The 23,649-nt window shown below is 45.9% G+C and overlaps 1 protein-coding gene across 3 annotated transcripts; it reads right to left on the bottom strand.

The window, feature by feature from the left end:
- Positions 1–8,541: 8,541 nt before the first annotated feature.
- LOC124222405 (band 7 protein AGAP004871) lies at positions 8,542–14,464 on the bottom strand. 3 transcript variants are annotated; one of them, XR_006884003.2, is made up of 7 exons: positions 14,210–14,464; positions 12,646–12,855; positions 11,196–11,376; positions 10,961–11,122; positions 10,526–10,691; positions 8,828–9,043; positions 8,542–8,754 (listed from the first exon to the last, which is right to left on the bottom strand). XR_006884003.2 is itself a non-coding variant. In XM_046633324.2 (6 exons), exons 1-6 carry the CDS (start codon positions 14,268–14,270, stop codon positions 8,903–8,905), a joined length of 921 nt encoding a protein of 306 aa, XP_046489280.1. In that variant the 5' UTR covers positions 14,271–14,464; the 3' UTR covers positions 8,543–8,902. The 3 variants fall into 3 exon arrangements, 2 of the variants coding, with proteins under 2 accessions (XP_046489280.1, XP_046489281.1); XM_046633324.2 differs by having other exon boundaries at positions 8,543–9,043; XM_046633325.2 differs by having other exon boundaries at positions 8,544–9,043; positions 14,155–14,464.
- Between the last annotated feature and the right edge of the window lie 9,185 nt (positions 14,465–23,649).

Here is a 23,649-nt window from a genome sequence, read left to right on the forward strand (position 1 = left end):
CCAGCGAATCAACCTCGCCCTCACCGCCCTCACTGCTCATTCGATTCAAAATACACGGTGAAGATCCAGAAAAGGAATCTTCTGAGAGCAAACCAACACTAAGAGGTGACAGCGGGACCAGATACGCCAATGTAACCTGAAGAAGCTTCTAATTGATAAGCGTAACCCGGACTTGAAGTGTGCTTGCACGTTGTTCTCAACTACCGTGTTTCGCTTTATCAGAGAACTTTAATCAGAGAAACTCCCAGTTTCAGGCTCGTTTTAAAGCTCAAAGACTACGAGACCTGGCTGAAAGACATGCGATATACCAAAGACGGCTGGAGACTATGGAAAAAGCATTCGTGGGATGTGACCGCCGACGCAAGCTTCTCACGTTTTGATCCTGATGATGAAAACTGCGGTCGACCTTGCGATCGAACGATTGTCTTGTTACATTGACCTAGTTACGAAGGGTCCTCTTCCTTGGACGCCCTCCTATCATTTCCGGTCTTTCATTCTCGTCGCGGGACGAGCTATCCTCGCGTGACACGTCTCCCCCCCCCTTCCTCCGGGTTCATTGAAACTCGGTTGCTTTATCGCGAGGCTTTCAGGTGGCTTCCCAGCCAACTGGTCCGTGTGCGCGAGGCATATTCGGAGGACTAAACGGCGGAAAGACAGCATTTCCCTGGGTCTACCAGGAAACACCTGTTGGCATCGTCCACTGGGCTTACCGCTATCAGTTACTCACGCCTTATATCGTTCGCGATTTGTCTATTCAAGTCAGACTCGGCTTCACGCGTCGTTAGGATTCGGAACCCTGCAGTGTGAATCTCGGGATTTGAGACCCCGCACGATTTCCCTCGAAAATCATCTTACCTCCCCTTCGAACCGGCAGACTCTCATTCCGGGAATCTGAGCCCGATAAATAAGCCGCATTAACGGTAAACGTTCCCGTGAGCTTTGTCGCGACGCGAGCGAGGAGGGTTCATTTTTTTCAACCCCCACGAGTCGCGTACGTTTCATTCAGGTTATGTGTGAGATGTGCTCTGAACGCTCCTTAAATTCACCCCAACCTGCTTTTCTCTGTTATACATATTCGTCGGGATGTCTCTCAGGAATTATCAACTCCGTGTAATACCCTGCGGCAGAGGGTCTTCCAGTCTCCGCTGCGCGGTAGAAAGCTTCTTGTTAAGGCTTAACGATCCGACGACGATTAAACGTACCCTCGTAGAATCGTTTCACGCGAGGCTTGGAAGACGTGGAATAGATTACGTACCACTTCACGTTACATCGCGCAAAGGCAGTTAGTTGTTCAGAATCAATTCTTGATTCGATTCTAATGTAATTAGGTATCATCAGTTCGCCGAATAGATAATTAAACGCCGCAGAATTTCAAATTGGAACGAGTTTCCCGTCTGTCAGATAGATGATACAACGTATCTGGAAAATAAATTGACTTTGAACCGTCGAACACGATAGATGGAAGAACAGGAGGAGAGTGGGAGAGAAATATGAGGTAAATTGAATTTAACACGACTAATTGGATCCACGGGATTTTGAAAACGAAGATACAAAAGTGAAAAAATATTTGTAAGTACCTCGTTTTGCCGTTTGATAGTACCTAATCAATTTCTTTACAAACTTGTTAACGGTATTGATATGTCACCATTTCGCAACTATAGATGGTTGCACGATATAATTACTCGATGGATTCAAAATTTCACGGCGAAATAAACAGAAGCTGTATAGGCAGTGATGCGTGATTATTTCCATTTGTTCTGTCGATTCTGATTCGAAGGGAGGTATAAAGTTCGTTTGCAAAATGATACGCATCCGTCCAATGACTAATTGAATTTAGTATAATTGTATAATTTATGAAAATATTAATCATCGCTCAATGGTGTACATACATTTTGAAGTTTATGAAAATAATTTTTACGGTAATGCCCTTGAAAGCAGCTAATATATGACGAAATGAATCGATATTTGATCAGTGCGCGACTTGAATCAATTTTATCAATCGAAAAAGGCAGTGGCTGATCTACAAGTCAGGGACACGCGAAAATCTGTGCCCTTATTATTCACTTGTGATGTTATCTTTCCATGAATTATTACCACAGCTCGGACACACAGTCCCTAAGAAAATATAGGCTTGAAAATCTGTGTGCGAAGGGAATCACGCACATGTGTGAATGCATGTAAGCGTGTGCACGGAAGTACGACGACCTATTTCTACCAGTCGTAACTCATATTTACGAGCCGTGGGAGTTACGCCAACTTTAAGAGGCTGCATAATGAAACTCTGAAACCCGAATTCCCCTTATTCACGAAGTTTCGAGTCCAGGAATACTGCATCAAAGGTTTCACTAATACCTTCCTAATATCAGTCAACTAGCAAAGAGTGCGCCATTGACGGATTCTCTTATTCACTGGAATTACTTCCGAAAATGCGCTTCAACAGGCATTGAATGTCCACTCTATTATTAAGTATCACTCGACTATACGTATCGAGGCTGATCGTGAATCAAGTTTTTTTCACCGATCTCCAGGAGCCACTCAACGTCAATGGAGCGTTGGGCGCATACCGTGCTTGGATGGCTGGCATGATGCGGGTTTGTAAATCATGGATGGAAAAATGGTATCTCAACGTGTAACGTAATTACATGCGTGTCGCTTTGCATTAAAATAGAACGTTGTTTCTTTCTCTGATTTTGTATCACGAAAAAAAAATTCGCTCAGCTTCGGAATTTTAGTGTTAGAACAGTCATAAATATTAAGAAATATTATATTCAACAGCTAGAATTTTATAAGTTTCACTGACAGGTTCGTTACATTATAACTCCACCTGGCTATGCTTGCAGGACCTTTACTGTTGCAGCGAAAACTGTTGCATTGTCAGTTGAAATTCTTGTTGTGACTGTACGAGCACTAAAATTTGTTGGTCCAACGAATTACTTTTTGGGTAGGCATATATGAATTCCCGTATAATTAAGGCTCTCTCAATTATTAAGCCCAGAATTCGAGGTGGTGTCATTTTTTTCCTCTCATATTACCAGTTACTGGCTACGTCAGACAGGCGTGAAATTTGTCTCTTAAACAACAAAAGGAAGGAGGAGGAAACAGGATACGTATGTAGATTCGCGGTTCTACAGCGGCGATATTAAACTGTATAAATACAAGACACCTTTTTTCGCTGATGGTGGTAGAAGCGAATCTTACTTTACCATACTTTCATTTGCGGACTTGGGAATGAAATTTTATTCCACTACCCGAAAGCTCTGTACAGGCGACGGAAAATACTCTTCCGCAGCGTTTGAATGCCGGCTTAAACTCGGTTGCTCCGAGTGAGTGGTTGTTGGACGACGTAATTTTTTCTTTTTTATTCTTCTTTTCTTTCTCGTATTTTTCATTCTGTTTTTCAACTCATTTTTCCGTGTTTTTATTTATTTGTTTATTTTTTTTTTTTTGCTTTTGTTCCAATTTTTTTTTCTCACTCCTTTCTTCGGCTCCCGCAAGCGGAACTTTCCCCGGCTCGTGCATACGTTTCAAATATTTATTCCCATGAGGCATTCATTTCTCGTATGAGGCGCGAAGCGCCGTTGAACGAATACCTACACAAGATTCCGAGGTCTCCGCCCGCCTCGCGTTCTTATTCTCCCCGTCATCTCACCCTGTTTTCCACCCCACTTTTCCCTCTCGACTATGTGATACACGTACAGTAATAGTACACGTCCGTATTGCTGCTACAAAGCTCCATTCCGTTATCCAACGGTGTAAGTTGACTGTCCGACCGTGCTCCAGATGCTACTCTTCGCGTTGAAAATTTAAAACAATGATAGTTTCGCGTAGCTCGCGCATGTTTGGTCGATTCTATGAATTTAAATCGAAGAAAGTTCAGCCCTGAGTCAGAAACGCGCCCGAGTTACACTCTCGTTGCGCTGAAACGCTACCCCGGAAACCGTCTATATGTATAATATATTTCCGGCAAACGGTTCGCGGCTGAAATATTCGCGACCATCGATCTTGCGGCTATGTGCGTAAATTTATGGGATTATAAATTCTCCCTAAAAATATAGCGCTGAATTCAACCGAATACTAAAAATTTTACACAGCTCCTAAGTAATACAAACGATTTTGCGAAGCTACAACGGTTCCGCGTTTGAATGAATTTTCACTCTACGCAGTCGCGTGGAATTTGTCAAGTAGCCTGAGGCTGTGCCGGGTGAATAAAAGTAATGTGATAACGGTAATTAACCAGTTGAAATGAACCGAAAACGCCATCGCGAGGCTCTTTGTCCGCGAAAACAAACAATACACGACGTTTCAACGATCCTGAATACCTCTACTTGTGTCTTGAGAACCGAGGGGGAGAACGAGAGCAACTGTGCGCCGTATTCATTGCTTGACCCGTTTGTTCTGCAATGAATATCTCCACCCCCGAGTCGAGGGGGCGGTGGGACCGTCGAGGGTAGGAGTGCTCTTTAATATATGATAATGCCAGCTTTTTACATAACGCGGCCGTTAATTCTCCCGAATAAGATCAGAATTATACTTCCTTCTCCCCTCCGACGCTGCTTTCTTCAAATTCTTTACCCCGTGGCGCCCAAGGCGCCTGTAGAACGCGGTTGAAGCTGTTCGAGAAGGTTTCCCGGGACCTTCGACCCTCCGGTTCTCTGTCTCGACCCTCGATTCCTTCTTCTATTTACAGTCCCGCTAAAGCGCGCTCTTATTTCACCAACAAAAATTACTCTTTCCAAAATTGCGATTCCCCATGGCGTGAGAGCTGGCTGAATTAAAACCGAAATCAGATTACGAGACGTTCGATCTGCGCCTCGCGCGAGCTGCAGAAGACAGCTTGGAAAGGCCGAACCTGAAAAGTAGGTTACGGGATCCCAAGGGGCTGGAACTACTTTCACCCCAAGCCCTTTGTCCCTCCGAAAAATTGCTGGCGTATTTTCTCCCGCTCCAAATAAAGTAATATACCGTTGACTATGTCACCAAGATCAAACGGATCCAAGGAAAGGTAGAAAGGGTAGAAATAAGAAGATAGGAGAAGAAGAGGATCTCAGCCAAGTCCGAAGAAGCGTTCGTTGGATCGTCAACTTTCGAGTATTTTCCATCAGCTGCACGCGGAGTGCATTTTCCTTACACATAATGCACTACTTCCAGCTGTGCGGACCTCTGTTGCGATTCAGCGAAGAATCGTTCGCCGTATCTACCATACCTGGTTCCTTTAACATTTTCAAAGCGAAACTTATCGCATCGCTGAGGAACTTGAAAAACTCGCTAGATATTCAGTCGCATGGAAATCGAGGCGTGTACAGCTGTTCCTTATTGTCGTCAAACGATAAAAATCAAGCGCCATTTGTCGGTGGGGGGATATTAAACCCATTCTGTAATCCGTAAATTTCCGATCGTGATGAGCCTCGAGCACCTATTCTCAGCACCAACAATGGGCATCAGCTCAAGTGTCAATATTTGTGACTGGCGCTACATCGTATTGGCTCAGCAAAGTGCGAACTGAGCTGTTTAACCTTTGTACAATGGGGTGAGTAGCGGGGGCGTGAAAAAAAAGGGAAACGGGTATATTTCCACCATCGGAATTACCAGATGCCTAATATTCGTGAGATAAAAGAGGCGATGAAATCGACCGGTCATCGATCAATCCCACAGTGAAATATAGATCATGTTTGCCCCCCGCCTTACCCGCGATTGATGATTCCGTTGATATTTAGTTACATCGGGCAAATAGAGGTAGAGGTTACATACGCGTTGAAGGGTCGTTGAACTTTGAACCCTGGTGCTCAGTGAAATTTGTTTTTGGTTTTAGTCGTACCTACTATTCTCTATATTCAAACAAGGCTGCAGAGCGTCGAGGGTACGATGGTTTGATTATTACGCCAATTTGTGAACGGGAAATCGAATTGAAAAAATATCGTGGATAACGGGTATGTATTTACACTCGCAGTGCAACCATCACACCTGCAACTACCATTCTGTGAATACAAAATGAAAGTATTACAGTTGAGGTACAAAAGCCGTAACAATTTATTGACCGTACTCTCGCAGCGTTGGAAATGTATTTATGTTTCATCCAGCGAGATGGGTTTATCGAAAAAATATTTCACGGCGTTCCCTTTTATGGTAAACAGTTGCGGGCTTTCTGCAGCAATGTGGGATTTCCGTTGACCAGTCCGCGCCGTTTCGAGGAGGCAGACCTAGCCGTCCAATTCAGCTGTGAATCGAGTCGAGAGAACTCGAAAAGCATCATATTCAACAGGGGCATTAAAGCAATTCCCTTAAAAGTGGTCCCTGCACAGCCCCCAGAAATTGAAGCGATGGAAATCCCTGGTCTTGACGTAGGTTCGAGTAAAAAAAAAAATTCAACCATCCACAGCGGGGGAAATTGGCCGAAGAAAATATTTAACGATAAATTGATGCAAGGATAACGATAAAGGTTTGCATTCTTTTTTTCCATCTTTTTCTCCTTTACTTACCCTCTCACGCACACAAGTCAAATCGAGCAAATACATTTCTACGGATCGATGATTTCTTCATCTTCGTCTTCCTTTTGTTTTGTTCTTTCTTTCTTGTACAAGAAATACGCGTCGCCATTCTCGTCGATTTATTGACAATTTTTCGCATACATTTATTTCGCATAAATTCGGGGAAAACGAGGCGCCTCGATTCACTCGAGGGGATATAAATCAAATTGATTCATGTCTAAATCAGGATGTTTATTGCCCACGAAACGGTGGGATCGATGTTTACGCGGCCAAGACGGGTTCGGTGAAAGACATCGCGCAGTCTTCGAAGTTCTGGTGAATACCGATCAGCAACGTTCTACACCGGATGCTAGCTATGCCGCACGATCCGGCTAGAGCTGACGGTTGTGTAGATTTCACGTGGTTTCGTCAAAGCATTCTGGACACGTGTATTATAGGCTCGAGGTGAGCTGATGCCGGCATTCGGCGAACGAGGGATGCGGGCGACGCGCCATTGACATCTTTGACGCGACAGGTTTGATTGAATTCCCTGTTTATTTCCCATTCCGGAGGCCTCGCTCGCTATTTGCTGCAGGGGAATTGAATAGAATCGAATTCGCGAGCCAGCAGCTGGTACAGAAATGAAGAATTGTGAGCGTTTATTGTTTCAATGCTTTTTTCCCTCCACGATTCGCCCGCCGTCGAAACGCAAACGTGATATTTGAAACAGATGGAACGAAAGCGTGGCTTTTTTGCGAGCTCCCTCCCCTACGATAGCAAATTATACTTTCAAGAAATGGTAAGACAAGGCTCGACAACTACAGCATGTGTTCCAACGAATCAAGACAATAATTTTAGTACGCTCTTCAATTTTCATAGTTGATATTCGTAGCGTGAAAAACGACTCCAAATTTTGAAATAATGAAGCTCGATATAAATCCCTTCAAAATTTCACAACTTACCCGATCGACGCTGCGTTTCGCAGGCCACAGTTGTATGTACAGCTGTCGCTCGTTCAGCAAGAGAATTGGTATTTCGTCCAAGTCCTCCTGGATAACGGGACAAGGTTTAGCGCTGAACTCGCAACTATTCCGCTCACCGAAAGTTAGTGGACCAAAACCCTCCCGGGGATGCAGAAGGCTTAATTATTAACTAGATAATAGAGTTGGGACCGCTAAGGTCATTTCAGTTGGTTGCACTAACACCTGAGAACAACGGTTCGAGCACAGTCGGAGGCTGGCTGGTGGTAGAAAGTTGACATTTTGCGCTACACGTTTGGCCGATTCCGAAAAACGATGCAGTAAATTTACACGTAGAGTGAGCTTTTTAGGCGCTATTTAACGATTAATACTTTTGAAAAACTGAGACTTTTCGATTCCAACCGATCACTTCGTCTGTATACATAAATCTAGATAATACATCGGTTGCCTGTGGAAAAATCCATTCTGTATCATCGTTGCGAAATGCCAAGTGAAATTGCCATTCCGTTTTAATTGTACCACGTCTGGATTTTCAGTGTTGAGAGTCATTTCGGAGATTGGATTCTAGCCCAAGGTAAATTGTAAATTTCTAATGAAAAATCCCCGTACAGTTGGTGATTTTTTCCACAAGCCATTATTCGCGTTCCATGATGTGCTACACGATATAATTGATTGTTCGTAAATTGATGCGGCAATGTTCATTATTCACTGGTGATGATATCCGGGAAAAATCTAACCAACCAGAAAGCCGTTAATTGACATTCAGTGATATATGATTCGTGGCAAGCAACGGCTCAGGATCGAGTTTTACGCTTTTTCAGCTGCACTCGGAGCAGCCTGGTTCAATACAGTAGCGATTCCAATTATAGTTGGAATATAAGGTCATTGTTCGTTCATTTTTGTTTCACCTTTCGATACGCTGCGGACGTCTGTCGCGGCCAATGCGGGCTTGAATAATTAATACACCCTGCACTTGCTATTGCAATGGTAATTACAGCCTGTTCGACCCTTTCTGAATTGCATCACATCATCGTAAATATTAAACGACGATACTTGATCGATACTGTTACAGTTATCTACTAACTTGACATTTCTATTTTCATGTAAACTGTATATTTACCACAATTGAATGAAACGTGTCTCGAGTAGAATACGAACATGATGCAGATGATAGAAGCTCGTGGGTTTATTCGTGTATAAATTTTGAAGTACTAAGAAATACTTTATTCTATCAAGTCACGCGACGTTCCTTCCGTTCCTCTGAATTCGAATCGTTCTTCATTCCGTACAGTTTGTTTGCAGAGTAAACGCTGCAAACGTTGTTGAAATTGAACTCATTGTCAATGATAGGAGTTCGAGTGATAGTGACACAAGAATAATAACCTCTGTTCACTGGCAAGAAGTACCAGCTATCCGTGATCCGTATTAAACAGCCTTGAGTATAAGCTGAAGTGAATCCTAGGAGGTATGTGGAAGCGGCTGGCGGAATTGGTGCTGTCCAAGTGATAGAAAAGGTGCGAGAAGGTCAACGGGCAGGGGGAATATAATCGTGGAATTCTTCTCCGCAGAAATGCTGTTCAGAGTTTGCAGGTAACGCAGCTGTCCAAACAGAATAAGAGAATTTATTTATTTTCGAATGAACGCATTAGCCAAGATTTATTTGGGCGTTCCCGATCCCCCCGCACCCACAACTATACACCTCATTCTCCCCCGGCGTAACTTATAGTAGGATATTAAATGTGAATAGCGTTAGAAATACCGGACCAACCAACAATGGGGTCGGCGATGCGTCAAAGCTTACGCTCGAGAATGTTTTATCCAGACAGAGGTTGCAGAATTATGACCGTTTCCCATACCTCTGGCACACGTAGCTACATTGTACTCGTTCGAGATCCGCGCGTTACTTCCGGAGGAGCGAGTGACTCGGCAGGGTCTGGAGGCGTAGGTGTAATAGTTTCCTCCAGAGATAGGTACGACACGAGGAACGGGTAAGCCGACGTAGGTCTCAGTGCGTTAATTTTCAGAATAGCGAAGGGATTAATAATTCAAGGGAGCAATTCGGCTTTCAACGTTTCATTGCGATTATTATCCCGACTCGGTTCGAATTAAGAAGCGTCTAACAAGGCGGGAGACTGGGTTTTAGACCCTTTGTAACTAAATTGAATCCTCGACGTTTAAGACGGTTTTCTCTACATCGAGGTAAAAATTGATTGAATTATACCTGCAGCTCAACGCTTCAGTCTCAGTACCGTTTGTCGCTCGCGTGCAGAACCAGGCATACCGATAACTTTGTCCCGAGAGAGTAGTAAAGCGACGCTACAAACCTGGTTATTAAAGGCAAGATGCTGCTGACACTGGAATTGAACGTTACTTGCAACGATAGAAGCTTGACACTTTAGTCGTCAGCAAGGAGTCCGCACTCAGACCTACGTAGCGATGGAACTGTACGTGTACCTATGTTACTGGAAAACCTTTCCTCCGGAAAATGGAATAACTGAACTGCCGTTTCTGTCTCGAGTCGCGCGACTCTCGAGCGACGCGCATCGGAAAGTCGAAAATTCCGTTAACGTGATGTATCGGTGAATCTTGAGCACGAGCAACGGTCTTGTTATTTTAAGGAAATGAATTCGTTACACTGTTAAGCGTTATACGGTCGAAAAGATCGATCTCCGAGTCGGGACAGAGATTGCCGCTTATCACCTGTCACCGTCAGTGGATTCGCGAGACTGAGAGTAAAATGGAACCGTGTCATATGTACACCCAAGGGGGATGAAATGGCGCGTCAATCGAATCGGTCGACCGAGCGTAACGTTATTGTGACAAAATACCTCGTCAGTAGAGAATTGACAGAACGAACTTCGATTCTTGCGCACGATTGGACCGTTCTCGATTCAAATGACACGATCCCGCGAGATGGCAAAGAGATAGAGCGAGGGTGGATAAAAATGAAAAAACAAACCGAAATATAGAAAATAGGACGAAAGCGCTCCAGCATTTTTCACATACTCGACACGCTACTTTCGCACGACGGTGCTGCAGGAGTAAACCAGCGGCATGACGCTAGATATTTAATCCACTCACCTGAAGAGCTGCCGGGCTTTCGGATATGACGTCACTCGCTTCTTTGAGAGCACGAGATGCGCGCATCTCACCCTCAGCGGCGATTACTTTGGCCCGGGCTTCTCTCGCAGCCTCGGCTTCCGCTGCCATAGCTCGCTGCAGTTGAACCGGCAGCCGGACGTCCTTTCTGCATCAACCGAACGGCGAGGTGAGAGTAATCGAGGAATATGTGCGACGGAGGCTCGCGGAGAAAGGGGTGACGGCGGAATTAGGGCAGAAAAAGAGGCCGTCCTTGGGGGAGGAGAAAATGGGACGACAGTTGCAGGAGGGAGCGAGCCAAGATTTATAGAATCGTCCAAGGAGCTGCAGTTCTGGGACGCGTACCTAATTACGAGTAAAGGGAGGAAGGGCGCGGGAGGCTGAGCGCGAAGCGAAAGGTGTGCATAACATATTTACATCTCGACGCGTTCCACCTTAACGCCCCAAGGGTCGGTCGCCTCGTCGAGCGAGCTCTGCATCGTGTGCGATATGGTTTCTCGCTCCGAGAGTATTTCCGCCAGACTACGTGTGCCGAGGACGGTGCGCAGGGTGCTGGATGCCAGAAGCCGGGTGGAATGACTGCGGAAAGGAAATTGAGTAAGAGACTCGAAATTCCTCGGTCATGTATTTACGGGTGATCGGAAGGACTCACCTGTAGTTCGCTATCTTCACCACCGCGTTGAGGGGCTCCTTGATTCGGTAATAGACGACCGCGTCGACGCTGACGGTGACAGAGTCCTTGGTGAGGATCTCCTGCGGCGGTACGTCGAAGGATACGGTCCTCATATCGACGAGGACGCAGTTGTCCACGCAAGGCATGACGAAAAAGGTCCCTGGTGGAAAAGCAATAAGGTCTTTGCCGTGCTTTGACCCGTATACATATATCACGCTGCACGCCCTTGAGGTGCAGATTCGTCGCGAATTTATAGACGCCCGTGCCTACGTGTATACCCATCCATCTACCCATCTATCCATCCATTCGTCTACCTATCTACATACTTCGTCGAACTTCCTCCGAGTCTCTCGTCCGCTCAAATGCCCTCCGTCGCTTTGCGTCAAAGCCTCCAGCTTCGAGTTTACGTGCCCAGAGAAGCTTCAGCTTGCCTAAGTACCGCCGACCGTTTTCCCATCTCCATTTTCGTAATTCCTAATCCGCAATGGCTAGTAGCAATATTACGTGGCCACCGCTACTACTCGCCGCAACCGCTGCGCCGCGTGGTCTGACCACTGACCGAACCGAGGACCGTTGCTACTGATCGTTCAACAACCGCTGCCTGCACTTCTGTCGCCGATACGTCGTTTAAACGAAACCTTCGAAACTCTGAGATTGCATCTGTCGCAGCTGCTTTCAGTCAAGAACTGAATTCGGATCGACTCTACTACTCGTGCTCGGTGTCATGAACCGTAAGATGAATATTCAATCGGTACAAATTGATACAAGGCGATTAATCGGCAGATGTTTTTCGATTCGATTCACGATTAATATTCGTCAGTTATGGAAAGCCTAAAATAAGCATATCACTCGTCGTGATCCTTATGCCATACATCGTTATAGGGTTACGATAAATGAATCATAAAACAGTTACGCAAGTATGTGAATTTTTCCGTCTTTACAAATAATCTTTCCCTCCGTTACGACGGAAGAAATCATCGCCTGAGTAGCGATAAAATCAGCTGAGAGACTGAAATCTGTTGTGTAAATTATGATTCATTTCTCTTTTATTTATTTTTTGTACGTGAGAGAATAACACACACGGTATATTTTTTATTTCAGCGTCTTCCGAGAAGGGGATGAATAACAAAGAAAAAGAACGCGTTTTAGACATTTGTTCGACAGAAAGTTTTCTCTTCGATCTAACAGTACGACGTACGACGTATTATACAAATATGAATTCGGGATCGTTTATGTTATACGTTTAAGGTTCCTTATCGCTTCAAGATTTGTAAGTTACGATGTCAGATCTGAATTTCGGTGAAAATTTTTGTTTACCTTCCTAATTATTGCCGTTAAAATATTAAAATACTTGTACTATTTTCAATGTCAAACAAACCGTTGAGCATTTTATACTCGTGAGTGTGAATCGATTATATAGTTTTCGTACCTGGACCATAAGCACCACCTTTGAGACGGCCCATCCTGAACACAACGGCGCGTTCGTATTCCTGTACGACTTTGAACGTAAAGCAGAGGGAAAAGGGGAGCGTCACCAACATCAGTATAAACGAACCGATAGTTGCCAGAAGCTCTATGAACCTGGCCATGGCGCCAATCTTACGTCTGTTAACGGACAGGCGAGCGCTCGTTGATTCTTCTGCGAGTTGAAAATGTAAACAGGAGTTAAAAGTGGGGAACAAGTAGCTGATTTTAAATACGTGACTGACGTTGCGGATGAATCGCGAATCAACAGTTGACTATAAGAATCACGATTTATGCCTTTCGCAGTGAAGGAAGTTTGACAGACAGATATGTATAATACATAATATCTGTACGAATTTTTTGACGGGATTTTTTTAATCACGTTCAAATATTATTCAATAAACCGCGAGGAATTGAAAAATCTTCCATTACTCGTGCCTTTCCTCTGCTCTTAGATATACATACATTAGGTTATTTATACCAAATAAAAATACTTCTGTGATTACATTACGCTTTAGCGGCGTTTCCGAGTTACGCGGAGTTTATGTTAACTGGAGTACAAGAAGAAAAAAGAGCGAGGAAGGAAGAGAGAGAGAGAGAGAGAGAGAGAGAGAGAGAGAGAGAGAGAGAGAGAGAGAGAGAGAGAGAGAGAGAGATGGGAAAGAGAAGAGCAAAGGACTAGAGACCGCCTCGACGAAGGGTGTCAAGGAAACATTTTCGGTTTGTATAGCTTCTCTCAGCCGCTGCCCCGAGGCCGCCAAACCTTACCAAGTATTAATGGGGTTGCGAAGCTAAGCTTTGAAGAGTAAACACAAGATATTGCGATACTCAATCGCTCCGGGATCACCCGGCGATCGATTTTCGAACCGAACCCGCGCGCCTATCTTTCCTCTCTGAAAGACTGAAGAAGAACCGTCGGATAAGCCGCTGCGAGCGCGTTCAAGATACCGGATCGTGGAAATTATTAGGATGGATCGTTTATCTGTAAATGGCTTAACGTACCAGGGGGTCAAGATCAAAGTCGGGCAGTCCGTAATTTTTAAGAATCACAAATTGAACCGTTACACGAGTTCGGTATACCGTACGCAAGGTCCAATCTCCGTTAATTAGCATTTGGTCTATACGGCCTCGTTAGGATCAGTCTTTCTAATCAGCTTACGGTATCAAAGGACGTTCTTTGGCGTTACCGCCACGGCATTGATTAAGACTAGGGTTTCTCTGATCAGCGATATCTCTTTTCCGCCCGACGAGCAGCGTGCCGAGGTCAGGCCTTTTTCGGAAGAACGAGAAAGGAAGGAAAAAGGAAACCGGTGAAAACGAACCGAACGAAGTTAGCCCTGACTCGATTATCCGAACCCGTTTCGGATCCGTGACATGCAGAGAGAACGCGAAACCTCCAGACCACGGCACGTTTCACATTAACGGAGCAACAATTTTTCAGCGAAACATGCAGCATATATTTCCGCCACTCCACCTTTATCTCTATGTATATTCCACCGACATGCTCCGGACGAATTAGGCGAACTCACTAAACTCCACGAAGCATTCGATTCCACCGCTGTCCGTCTTCGCACAGCCGTAATGGACCATAACACGTGCTACAAGAACGATGTTTCTTCTTCCGCTTCCATCCAAGATCTCAACGACTCGTTTCGACTTCCGGTTTTCCGTCCAAAACGCGATTCCAACGGAAATGCCCCGAGGCGCGGTTCTATCGGCCTGACATCAGCACCGTGGTCTTCTTTCGTCCCGCACCGTTAACTGGTGCCAAAACACCACTGCCAAAGCTGTAACCAAGACTGGCGGTCGCTCGAGGTTCGCGGTGCCTCCTGGACCAGGCAGACTCGCCTCGCGCCGCCCGTCTTTCCGCGGTTTACTTAGAGCGTGAGTAATTGCTCCCCGGATTCTGCACGAGGAACAGACGCGTCTTGTCTGCGTTTGAATAGAAATTTATAATCGCGGTAGGCGCTGGAACGACGTTTACGATGCATCAGTCTCGACAAGGTATCCGAAGGCGTAAACCGAATTTTTATCGGTTATTTTTAGCCATCGAACGACGAGTGAGAAAGCAACGAAAGAGGAGATAATGTTTACAGCGAAAGTTGAATCTTTCTTCATTCAAAGCTCAATCAAGTGTCAGACTCTAGAATCATATATTCCTGATTCGGATTACACTGTGATAAGTTTTGCAAATCGTATTTAAATTGAGCTCCCAGCAACGAATATCGCGTGTGAGAATTGAGACGTTTTGCTACATGTAGCAGGACTGCGAAGCCGACGGATATCCAAATGACACAAAAGTGCATCAGCTAGCACGAGAGATCCTGAAAATCTATCCATCTCTGAATTGTTATTATAGGTCCCTGATCCGCAGCCATTAATCCGGAATCCTTAGCTTTTAATTTGATTGAATAACGGTGTACGTTCTGACTCGCAAAGTGCTAAATTCTGTTACCACGTCTACCAAGCGAGTCCCTCATTACTGTTCCTCAAAGAACGGACGAGCATTTCGTAATTTTGGTAATTAACTGTCCGTGCCTGTAGCTGAATTTAAATCGGCAAACTGTAAAAGCGAAGAATTAGATAGAAATGTTCGCTTTCGTTTTACTTGTAAGAAGTTCAGTAATAATCTAAAAAAAAAATAATTATTATCTAAATCGAGCACATACATCTGTACGGGTATAATAAACAGCCAAAAATGTAAATTACCAAACTCGATATAACCTGTAAAAACAGGCCGAGCTGCGGTAAAACCAGCCGCCCAACTTTGGCGCGTTGAGCGTTGTAGAAGTGAGTTGAAAGGTTAACAACTCAGTGCCGCAGGGAAATCCGCACCGCGGCAATTGCACGTAGACGGGCACCACCGGTGCGAAAAGTGTGAAAAACGCGAGAGAGCGAGCGAGCGAGCGCGAGAGAGAGAGAGAGAGAGAGAGGTAGAGTTGGCTATCAAAGCATCGATACCAATAATTCAATTCGAAGGAAAGTGGGGCTCTGGGATATAGGAAAGGTTTAGGGGCGCGTTTATATTTCGCGGGAATCTTCGGTCGGACGCTAAATACCTTGGAGATGAGGGTAAAGGGTTGGCACGTCTAGCTGGAGAGCAACGACGTACGTGCGCGAGGGCGCCGTAAAGGCGGATCAGGCACGAGGTGCACAGAGGGTGCGACGGATCACACACACAGACGCGCAAATAATCCGCTCACCCTTACGCCGAGGAGCTGAAACAACTACGCGAGGAAAGAGTAGCTGCTCCTGATCCTTGGGGAGTGCTTGAACCACGATCACGTTGTTAGACCTCCCGCCTAGCTGCCAGCCTCTCTTCCTCTCCTCACCTCTCTCCTCTCTTCTTCTTGCCTCCGCATCCGACTAACGCGGCAGCTCTGTCTCTCTCTCTCTCTCGCCCGGCCCACTCTATAATTCTATCATAGCTCAGATACGTGTTCCGCGACCCCTGCAGCCGAGAATCTTATCCGTCGACGATACAGGCAATGGGCTTTATTCCACCCCCCCTCGAAACCTCGGCCGTACATTGTTATAAGCGTAATCAGATGCGGTCCGTTCCACTTGTTCCGAGACGCGGCGGGTGGCGCCGTTCAAGGACATTGTTTGAAAAAGGGATGATTCTTCTTAAAAGGATTTCTTATCTCTGTAGAAATTGAAGAATTATGCTGCTGCTACTGCTGCTGATCCATGTGGTTCCGGAATTTCTCAATCAAAGTGCAGCGAATTGGAATCGGAGACGTACTTCAGTGCTGCTGCAATCTTTAACGAAATCGGGTTACAAAGCACTCGGAGCTTCCGCGGGAAAAGAGTCACTCGCATTTTGATTACCAAGATGAAGCGAAGGGTCCACCACGTTCCGTGTCACCAGACACCGTTTCCATTCTATAAGTTCAGTGATTTTCTCAGTTTCCTACCCTCGACTATATCCAATCGCATTCCTTTCCCTGTCGCCGGTATTTGTGACCACCTTATACTACCAGACCACGCGAACACGGCACTCGAACCGTTGCGATGTTCTACTGAGAGCACTTTGCTCGATGGTATATTATTCTTCGACGGCGATATCCGACGATGATTCAGCTGCAGCCGTACCAGTATGATTGGAAATTATCCCAAGGGTCGATTGAGCTTTCTAGATCTCTCGGATCACTTCACTCTCGATATTTCTTCGCTGATTATAATCATCTGCATTCATATTCCACATTAACGACCGTCGTTACTACTCCACATGGTATCGGGAACCATTTTTACTCATTCGTATCAGCGGCGAGGGAAGGGGTGGAAATCGAGTAATTGTGTGCAAAAAGTCTCTGGTCACAAGTAAAGCACGCAGCATCACGTGTTTAAAGTAGTCTCGTAAACTGTCCATCGCGTGGTGGGTGGAATACGCTTGAATGTCCACTGGAGTTTAGCAACAGCGCTGCGCCGATGTGGAAATACGTAAATACGCCTCCTCAAACGGTTGGACATCATGTTACAAAAAAACCTCCTTACACGTGTACAGATCATTTTATCCAGCCGAGTCAATAACCTCGCCTTCAGATTATAAGAGGATAAAATGAAAGAAGATCGATCTAGTAGACGCTAAGCGGATCAACCGAATCGGCGTAAGGATTACTGATGGTAAGTCCCACTTGCGGAGTTGAAGTGTAAGAAGGGGGAACGAAAAAGCGGGAGAATGATAGTCGCGATAAATGATACAGTATTAATTACAGAACTCGGCTTCAGTCGGACGGTTGACGCCAAGGAGTCGAATTCGGCGAGTGGAGGATCGATTTTGCGACGCGATTCCGCGTCTTCGTGAAACTTGTTACTAAAAACGGGGCGAAATAACAGTGGCCGGAAATTTCGATAAGTGTTATGTCGATTGTTCAACCGAGAAAGGATCCGGGTAATGGGTTCTACGTGTCCCAATGTCCGTCGATGAAGGTGAATGGCCAACGAATATGTAATGCGCAGTGTGAAATCACAGGATCCGAAAAATGGCGGTAAAGGAAGATCGTAATTTCGTCCAGCGCGATGCGATATCGCGGAGTGTTTTCGGAAAGTAAAATTCTGCAGAAAGAATATTTCGTCACGAAATTGAAGGAAGGCGATCTCTTCGTCACAGCAACCACGCATTCATTAGCCGAGAAATGGAAGTCAGGTTGGAATTCAAGGTAACACAACTACCCGGCCGGCAAAGTGTACAAGAAGAAAACGTCGAGGTACTGAAAGTAAACGACATCACTTCTAGAATTCCCATTATTTTTTGAACCGCGAGAGAAAACCAAGCGATGAGAGATCCTCGACTGTACGATGGCGACCGTTCAACTAACGTAAGTAACCAGAGATACGCCGACGTATCTATATTGTAAAGAAAACGTCGCATTTGATCACTCCGCGGCGCAGGAAGAGCGAGTGAGCTGATGCTGCGTTATCGACTCCCACCCAATACCCATCCACCTTCTCGTCGAGGGGTTCGTGTAGCGAGGAAGGAAGAAGGCGACGGCCGAGAAAAGGAAAAGAACAAAGGAAAAAGGAAGCCGAGAGATACAGGGAGTGGGGTTGGGTCGCTACACGTATACTTCGACGGTGGCGATGCTTCGCTGTAAGCTTCGGCTCTCTCTAGGAGAGCGACAACGGACCGAAGTTAGGCCAGCCCTTCGGAATTGCGCGGAGATGACTTTCCCCGACGGCGACGGAAGACGGGCGAAGTTGAAAGGCGGGAAAATAGCGCGGAGAGTCACCCCGCCAATTTAGGCCCCCGAGGACTTACTCTTCGCTAAACCAGCCCAAAGAGGCCGCTGAAGGGTTCTTCGGCGCTGCAGGATCGGATCGAACCGGACCTTCGCCCTTTTTTCCGAGCCTTCCGGTTCGCCCCTTCTTTCGGTGTAACTGATGTAGAGAAATTGAACGGTTTTTAGGGGGTTTTTCGTATCGTTGCCACCACGGTTCAGCCGTCCGTCCGGCCTTGCGGAGCAAGGACAAAAAGCCCGGTAATGTAGGCGGCGTCTCGACGGCTCCGCTTCAACTCTTTCGCCTGGATCACCCCGCCGAAAGCCGGACTATATCCTGATACGCCGGTAGCTTTTTCACCCCGACCTTCACCCGGGTTCCTCTATTAAGCCGAGGAATTAAATTACTGAAATTACACCCCAGGGCTGCGAGTGCCAGGTGGAAAATCTGCGAGGCGGCCGCCACCGCCGCGCCGCTTCAACGAGATTAAGATTCCCTTACCTTACATTACCCCACCTAACCGACCCTCGGCCGACTTTCCAACCCGCTCTTACCGCCCTTGCCCTGCGCCCGGGACGAGATATTAGCCGAGGGAATTCCGACTTCAAAATTATGATTAAATTCCACACTCAATATCGGATGTACGGACACGTACGCGTTCATGCGCCAACTTTCAATGGTGGACGATTAAAAACCTAGTGAGTCTTCTCTTCCCGCACCATCGGTTCCACCGGCTATCTTGCGCCTCGTTCGATCAAGTGACCGGAAAATAAAGACTTTCCGAGGAGCGAAGAGACGCGTTTCGGGCGTTGAGGCTGGTAATATCAATCCATTGAGAATTCATTCTTTAATTAATAATTATAAATTAAGAATTCGTTATTCTGTACCTAATTAGAGGATCGATTCGATAAGGGTGGAAATTTTAACGGGACTTTAAGAGTATCTCGGAACTCGTTCAGCGGATCGCCGAATCGGGGGGTAGGTATAAGGAACGGCTACAATTCCGGCCTTTCAGAGTTTTGAATAATCGCTCGATCCGACTACATCGCCTTCCAAATTCCATCCCCAACTAAATTCGGGAGGATCTCGAGGAGAGGCGCTCTCTCCGCGTTCGATATGCCTGCGGGTGATTTGATAACCACGACCCTGTGAACACCCGTCGAGACTCCGAGGGTGCGGCGGTTAACCTTTAGTAATTACACGTAAAATCAGAGATGCGACTTGGTTAATAGCACCCGAGGCGCCCCGCGCCCGGACACCATCTTTCATTTTCTCGAGTCACGTGTTCGTCGACTGGCCCGACTCTTCTCCGTCAGCGTCGTGGGAGGGAAGGGAAAAGACGCGAGCTTTTATTTCACGGGTTCCGGCCTTTTCTCTTTCTCTCTATCTCCCTGCGGAGTATTTTTTGGCCTCGTGCGCAGAGCAAAATCAAAAGCAATGGAGAGAAGTTTAGTGCCATCCATAAATAAAGTCAAAAAAACGAACGGACCTTTGGGCACTGAACGCGTGAGAAACCGAAGAATGAGTGCGTAATGATAAGGAGAAAGACGGAGTGGACCGATAGCGGAAAAGTGAAGAGGAGGAGCAACGAGCCGAACTAATAGCAGTCAAACGACTAAGACTAACGACCCTCGTTGTGCCCGAGTTTCTTCGTACACATACGTGCTCACCCTCGGCCAGGATTAACTGCCGGATAACGATTGATCTCGCAAAGTGAGAATACGGAGGGAAAAATTCCAAAGAAAAACCACCACATGATTCACCTTTTTTACTCGCACGGCGACAATAAAATATCTGGAAAAATCTGCGATTGATAATTTTTTTCAATTCTGTGTAGGTTTACACGTACGAAACATTATGGGTATAACATTTGATGAACGATTTACGGTGAAAAATCGCTGAGAAATTTTCAGGAAAAAATTGGGCGAGCTTGCTATTATATTTTACTTCCATTTTTCGCGACGTTACAAGTAATCCACTCATGTTTTCGTATTAAATTTACACGGGGAACGAGACTGAATTTGAAATTTAATATTCGAAACGGTGAGTGCAAGCAATAACTGTAACAAATTATTTTCAGCGTTTTTTCCACGCTTTTTCTTCCTGCCTTCTGACATATCCGTTCGGCTTTCCGTTTTTTTCATCTTTCATTCTTTTTTTTTTTTCCTAATTTTCCGACACCTCGAAATCGGACCCCGGTACTCTCGTCGCGAGACCTTTTGACGGAGACGAGGGTCAACCGGATTTACGGGAGAAAAGCAATCAACCCGTGCCTTGGAAAAGCGAATTCCTACTTCCTAGTCCCAAGAAGCCTGACCTCGTGCAACGTAACCCGTTGCTATGGATGGACTTCGGCTTCCAAGTTGAACCAACGTGTTTCAACGTTCTTTCAACTTCGCGTACATGTCACGGAGTAACTTAAGCTCGTGCAGGTGCAGCGAATTCTGCAGCAGGCTCATATACATGCATACGTGAATCTTCGTTACGGAGAGGAAATTTTCTTGAAAGAGATCATACAGTCTCTCTGGCGCAGAATAAAGTTAGTCCGATGCTCCGCCTGCATGCGATGATCTTTTGATCACCGGTATTATACACCACGGATGATGGATCGTCAGTGCAGGCTCTGGGCAGCTGGTTTGATGACAGCTCATAACTTCAACTCGAGAGAAGCTGTTCTGCACAATATTTTATAGTTATAAAAATGAGAGAGGATAATATTGACTGATTTATGTATTTTTGGTACTCTTGTTTCTGTTCTTTACCTACTCGCTTTAATAGGATTGAAGAAACTTGGTGAAAATCGTCAAGAAAAAAGTCAAGGATCGAGTTTACACGAAAGACGGTGAGAAAATTTCGCAAGGTGATTTTTTTTTATGCAAGCGTTCCGTGGTACGGGACGACGGCGGAAGGATAACGTATACACAGGTACATAGATATAGTAACCGGTATCCTACCTCCTGGGAGATTAAGGGGAGTTCGTCGAATCGTCGTAGATTCGAAAGGAGAGGACGAAACTCCTCGCGGCTCCTGGGGGGGTAATAAAAATAGTAAAAGTAGTACCGGAAAAGTCCCGGCATGGAATACGTACGACACCCAGGTGTACAAGTGTATATGATCCTGCCGCAGCGGGGCGAGGGATGCATCAGGAAATGGTCCGGGACGTCGAAGCTTGCGGGAGGGTACCAGTCGTGATTAAAGAGGGCGGCATTCGTGCCCTTTGGCCCTCCGGGCGTCGCGGACGCCCTCGAGGGCGAAAGAGTAAGCGCGGCCATCTATCAACCAGCAGAGACACCGTAATACCTCGTCCTTCAGCTACAAATCATAAGCTCTCGGTCGCTTTTCCGCCTCTTTCGCCCCCTCGGGCCTTCGACGATCCTCGGCGACGCGGTGAAACGCGAATAGTCTGAACCCCGGCGTCTGTGACAGGACAATACCCTCAAACTCCCGCCGTGACCAGCATTTCAGATTTTCTGCGCATAACTCGGTTTTTCCTTCCGTTTTTTTTTTCTCTACTCTCTTTATTGCATTTTATTACATTTTTTTCACTCCCTCGCCCTTTTATTATTCTCGTTTATTATTTCACCCGAGGCAACGCGCCGCGCTTGCAGATTGCGTGTAGTTTCGTTCCCACGGTTATTTAAGGAGGTCGAGATTAGTCGAAAGCGGAGCTGGTTTAATTAAGCACCGTTTAATCAACGCGATATAACCCCCGGGTTTTGTAGTCATACTCCGCGACGTAGTTTCAATTATTTATTTTTTCACCCCTTTGTTTTCTTGCGATTCAATTTTTTCTCACATCTATTCGCCGCGCGAAAAGACCCCGGGACGTGGATGGGTTTGCGGTATTTGATGATCGCGCGGTGGCAAAAAATATCGTTCCGCTTTCTAGAGCGTGATCACTTTTTGCCACACCCACCGTATTTTATTGTTGCCGGATAGGCAAAAGATCCCGCGGTATATATTTTTCCCTACCCTTTCTTCCACTCTCTTTCTCTCCTTCATCCCTCTTTTTCTGACTCGTTCTCTTTCTCCTCTTTTCCACCTCGTCTCCAGCTCGTTCTTTGAACTTTTTACGCTGTTAACCTGTAGCAGAGGGCAAGAAAATATCAGGGGCAAGATTTCTTCTGCCTCCGCCACACTGGAGGACTGTACGGTTACGTATAACCAAGGGAGTACAAGTTCTGCGGGTGGTTCGTTTTTCCCGGTGTATAGGTAAGCTGACAAGGGGGCAAAGGCAGTGGCTATATCTATCGATTTATTTACGCGTCAAGGGTTTCAGAGATTAGGCCTGCCACGGAAGGATTCAACTGCTGCAGATGAAGAGAAATGGCGAAATATCCTTCCAGAAGCGTCGCTGTGTTTCGGGAATGTTCCACCTTCAACCGATAAACACGCGATCCCCGAATTCTGAAGCGATGGGATAATTTCATGGTAAATAAAATTCCTGTTTTTCACGCGTACATCGAGTATTTGAAAATAATTAGGTGGCATTCTTTGATTTCCGTTAAAAACGAAAGTCGCAAAAATTATATGCAAAGGAAAAAAATAAAAACGTATAACCAAGTTATTTTTCACTGAGAATTGAAATGGTAAAAAAAATAAATTACACGAAACTTTTCCATTAATATCAGGCAAAGCGCGATCAGACCGCACCAAGCGTATATCCCAGTAAAAGCGGAACGGAGAAATATGAAAATCATAAAGCAGCCCCGAGTAGAAAGTCTCATTGAGATTCTATGGGGTCACGGGGGTGTGTATATCGAGTCACGAACACCAGATACTTGGGGCGGCACGGGGACCAGCGATGATCGTGGGCTAAGAGTGGCGTTGTGTATGCGACCGCACGCCACCAAAAGGATTTTTGTGATTTTACCGGGAAAATAAGCCGCGGCTGGAGAGGCGTGCTCGGAATCTCGTCCGCGGACAGTTATCTGACACTGCTCAAGGCGCCCTGCAGGGGTAGGTGCCCCTAAGCTCGGATGGTCGGCATGTGTACCTACGTGAGCAAATACTATTCGTACACCCGGAGACGTCGTACGGTGCGAGTAAATCATTGGTCCATATTTGCGAGCCATTCCGAGTAGTTGATAATAATTTTCGAAAATTTCAGGGTAAATTGACTCCAAGGATTTTTGAATTTGCATCTGCACGACGCCACGTCGCGTCGCAGGGATGCAAAGAAGAGAATGAAAGAGAGTTAATTCAAACGCCCGAAAAATATTGGAATCAAGGTCGCGATATTCGACCC

The sequence above is a fragment of the Neodiprion pinetum genome, chromosome 6 (genome assembly GCF_021155775.2).
Source record: "Neodiprion pinetum isolate iyNeoPine1 chromosome 6, iyNeoPine1.2, whole genome shotgun sequence".
NCBI lineage: Eukaryota > Metazoa > Arthropoda > Insecta > Hymenoptera > Diprionidae > Neodiprion > Neodiprion pinetum.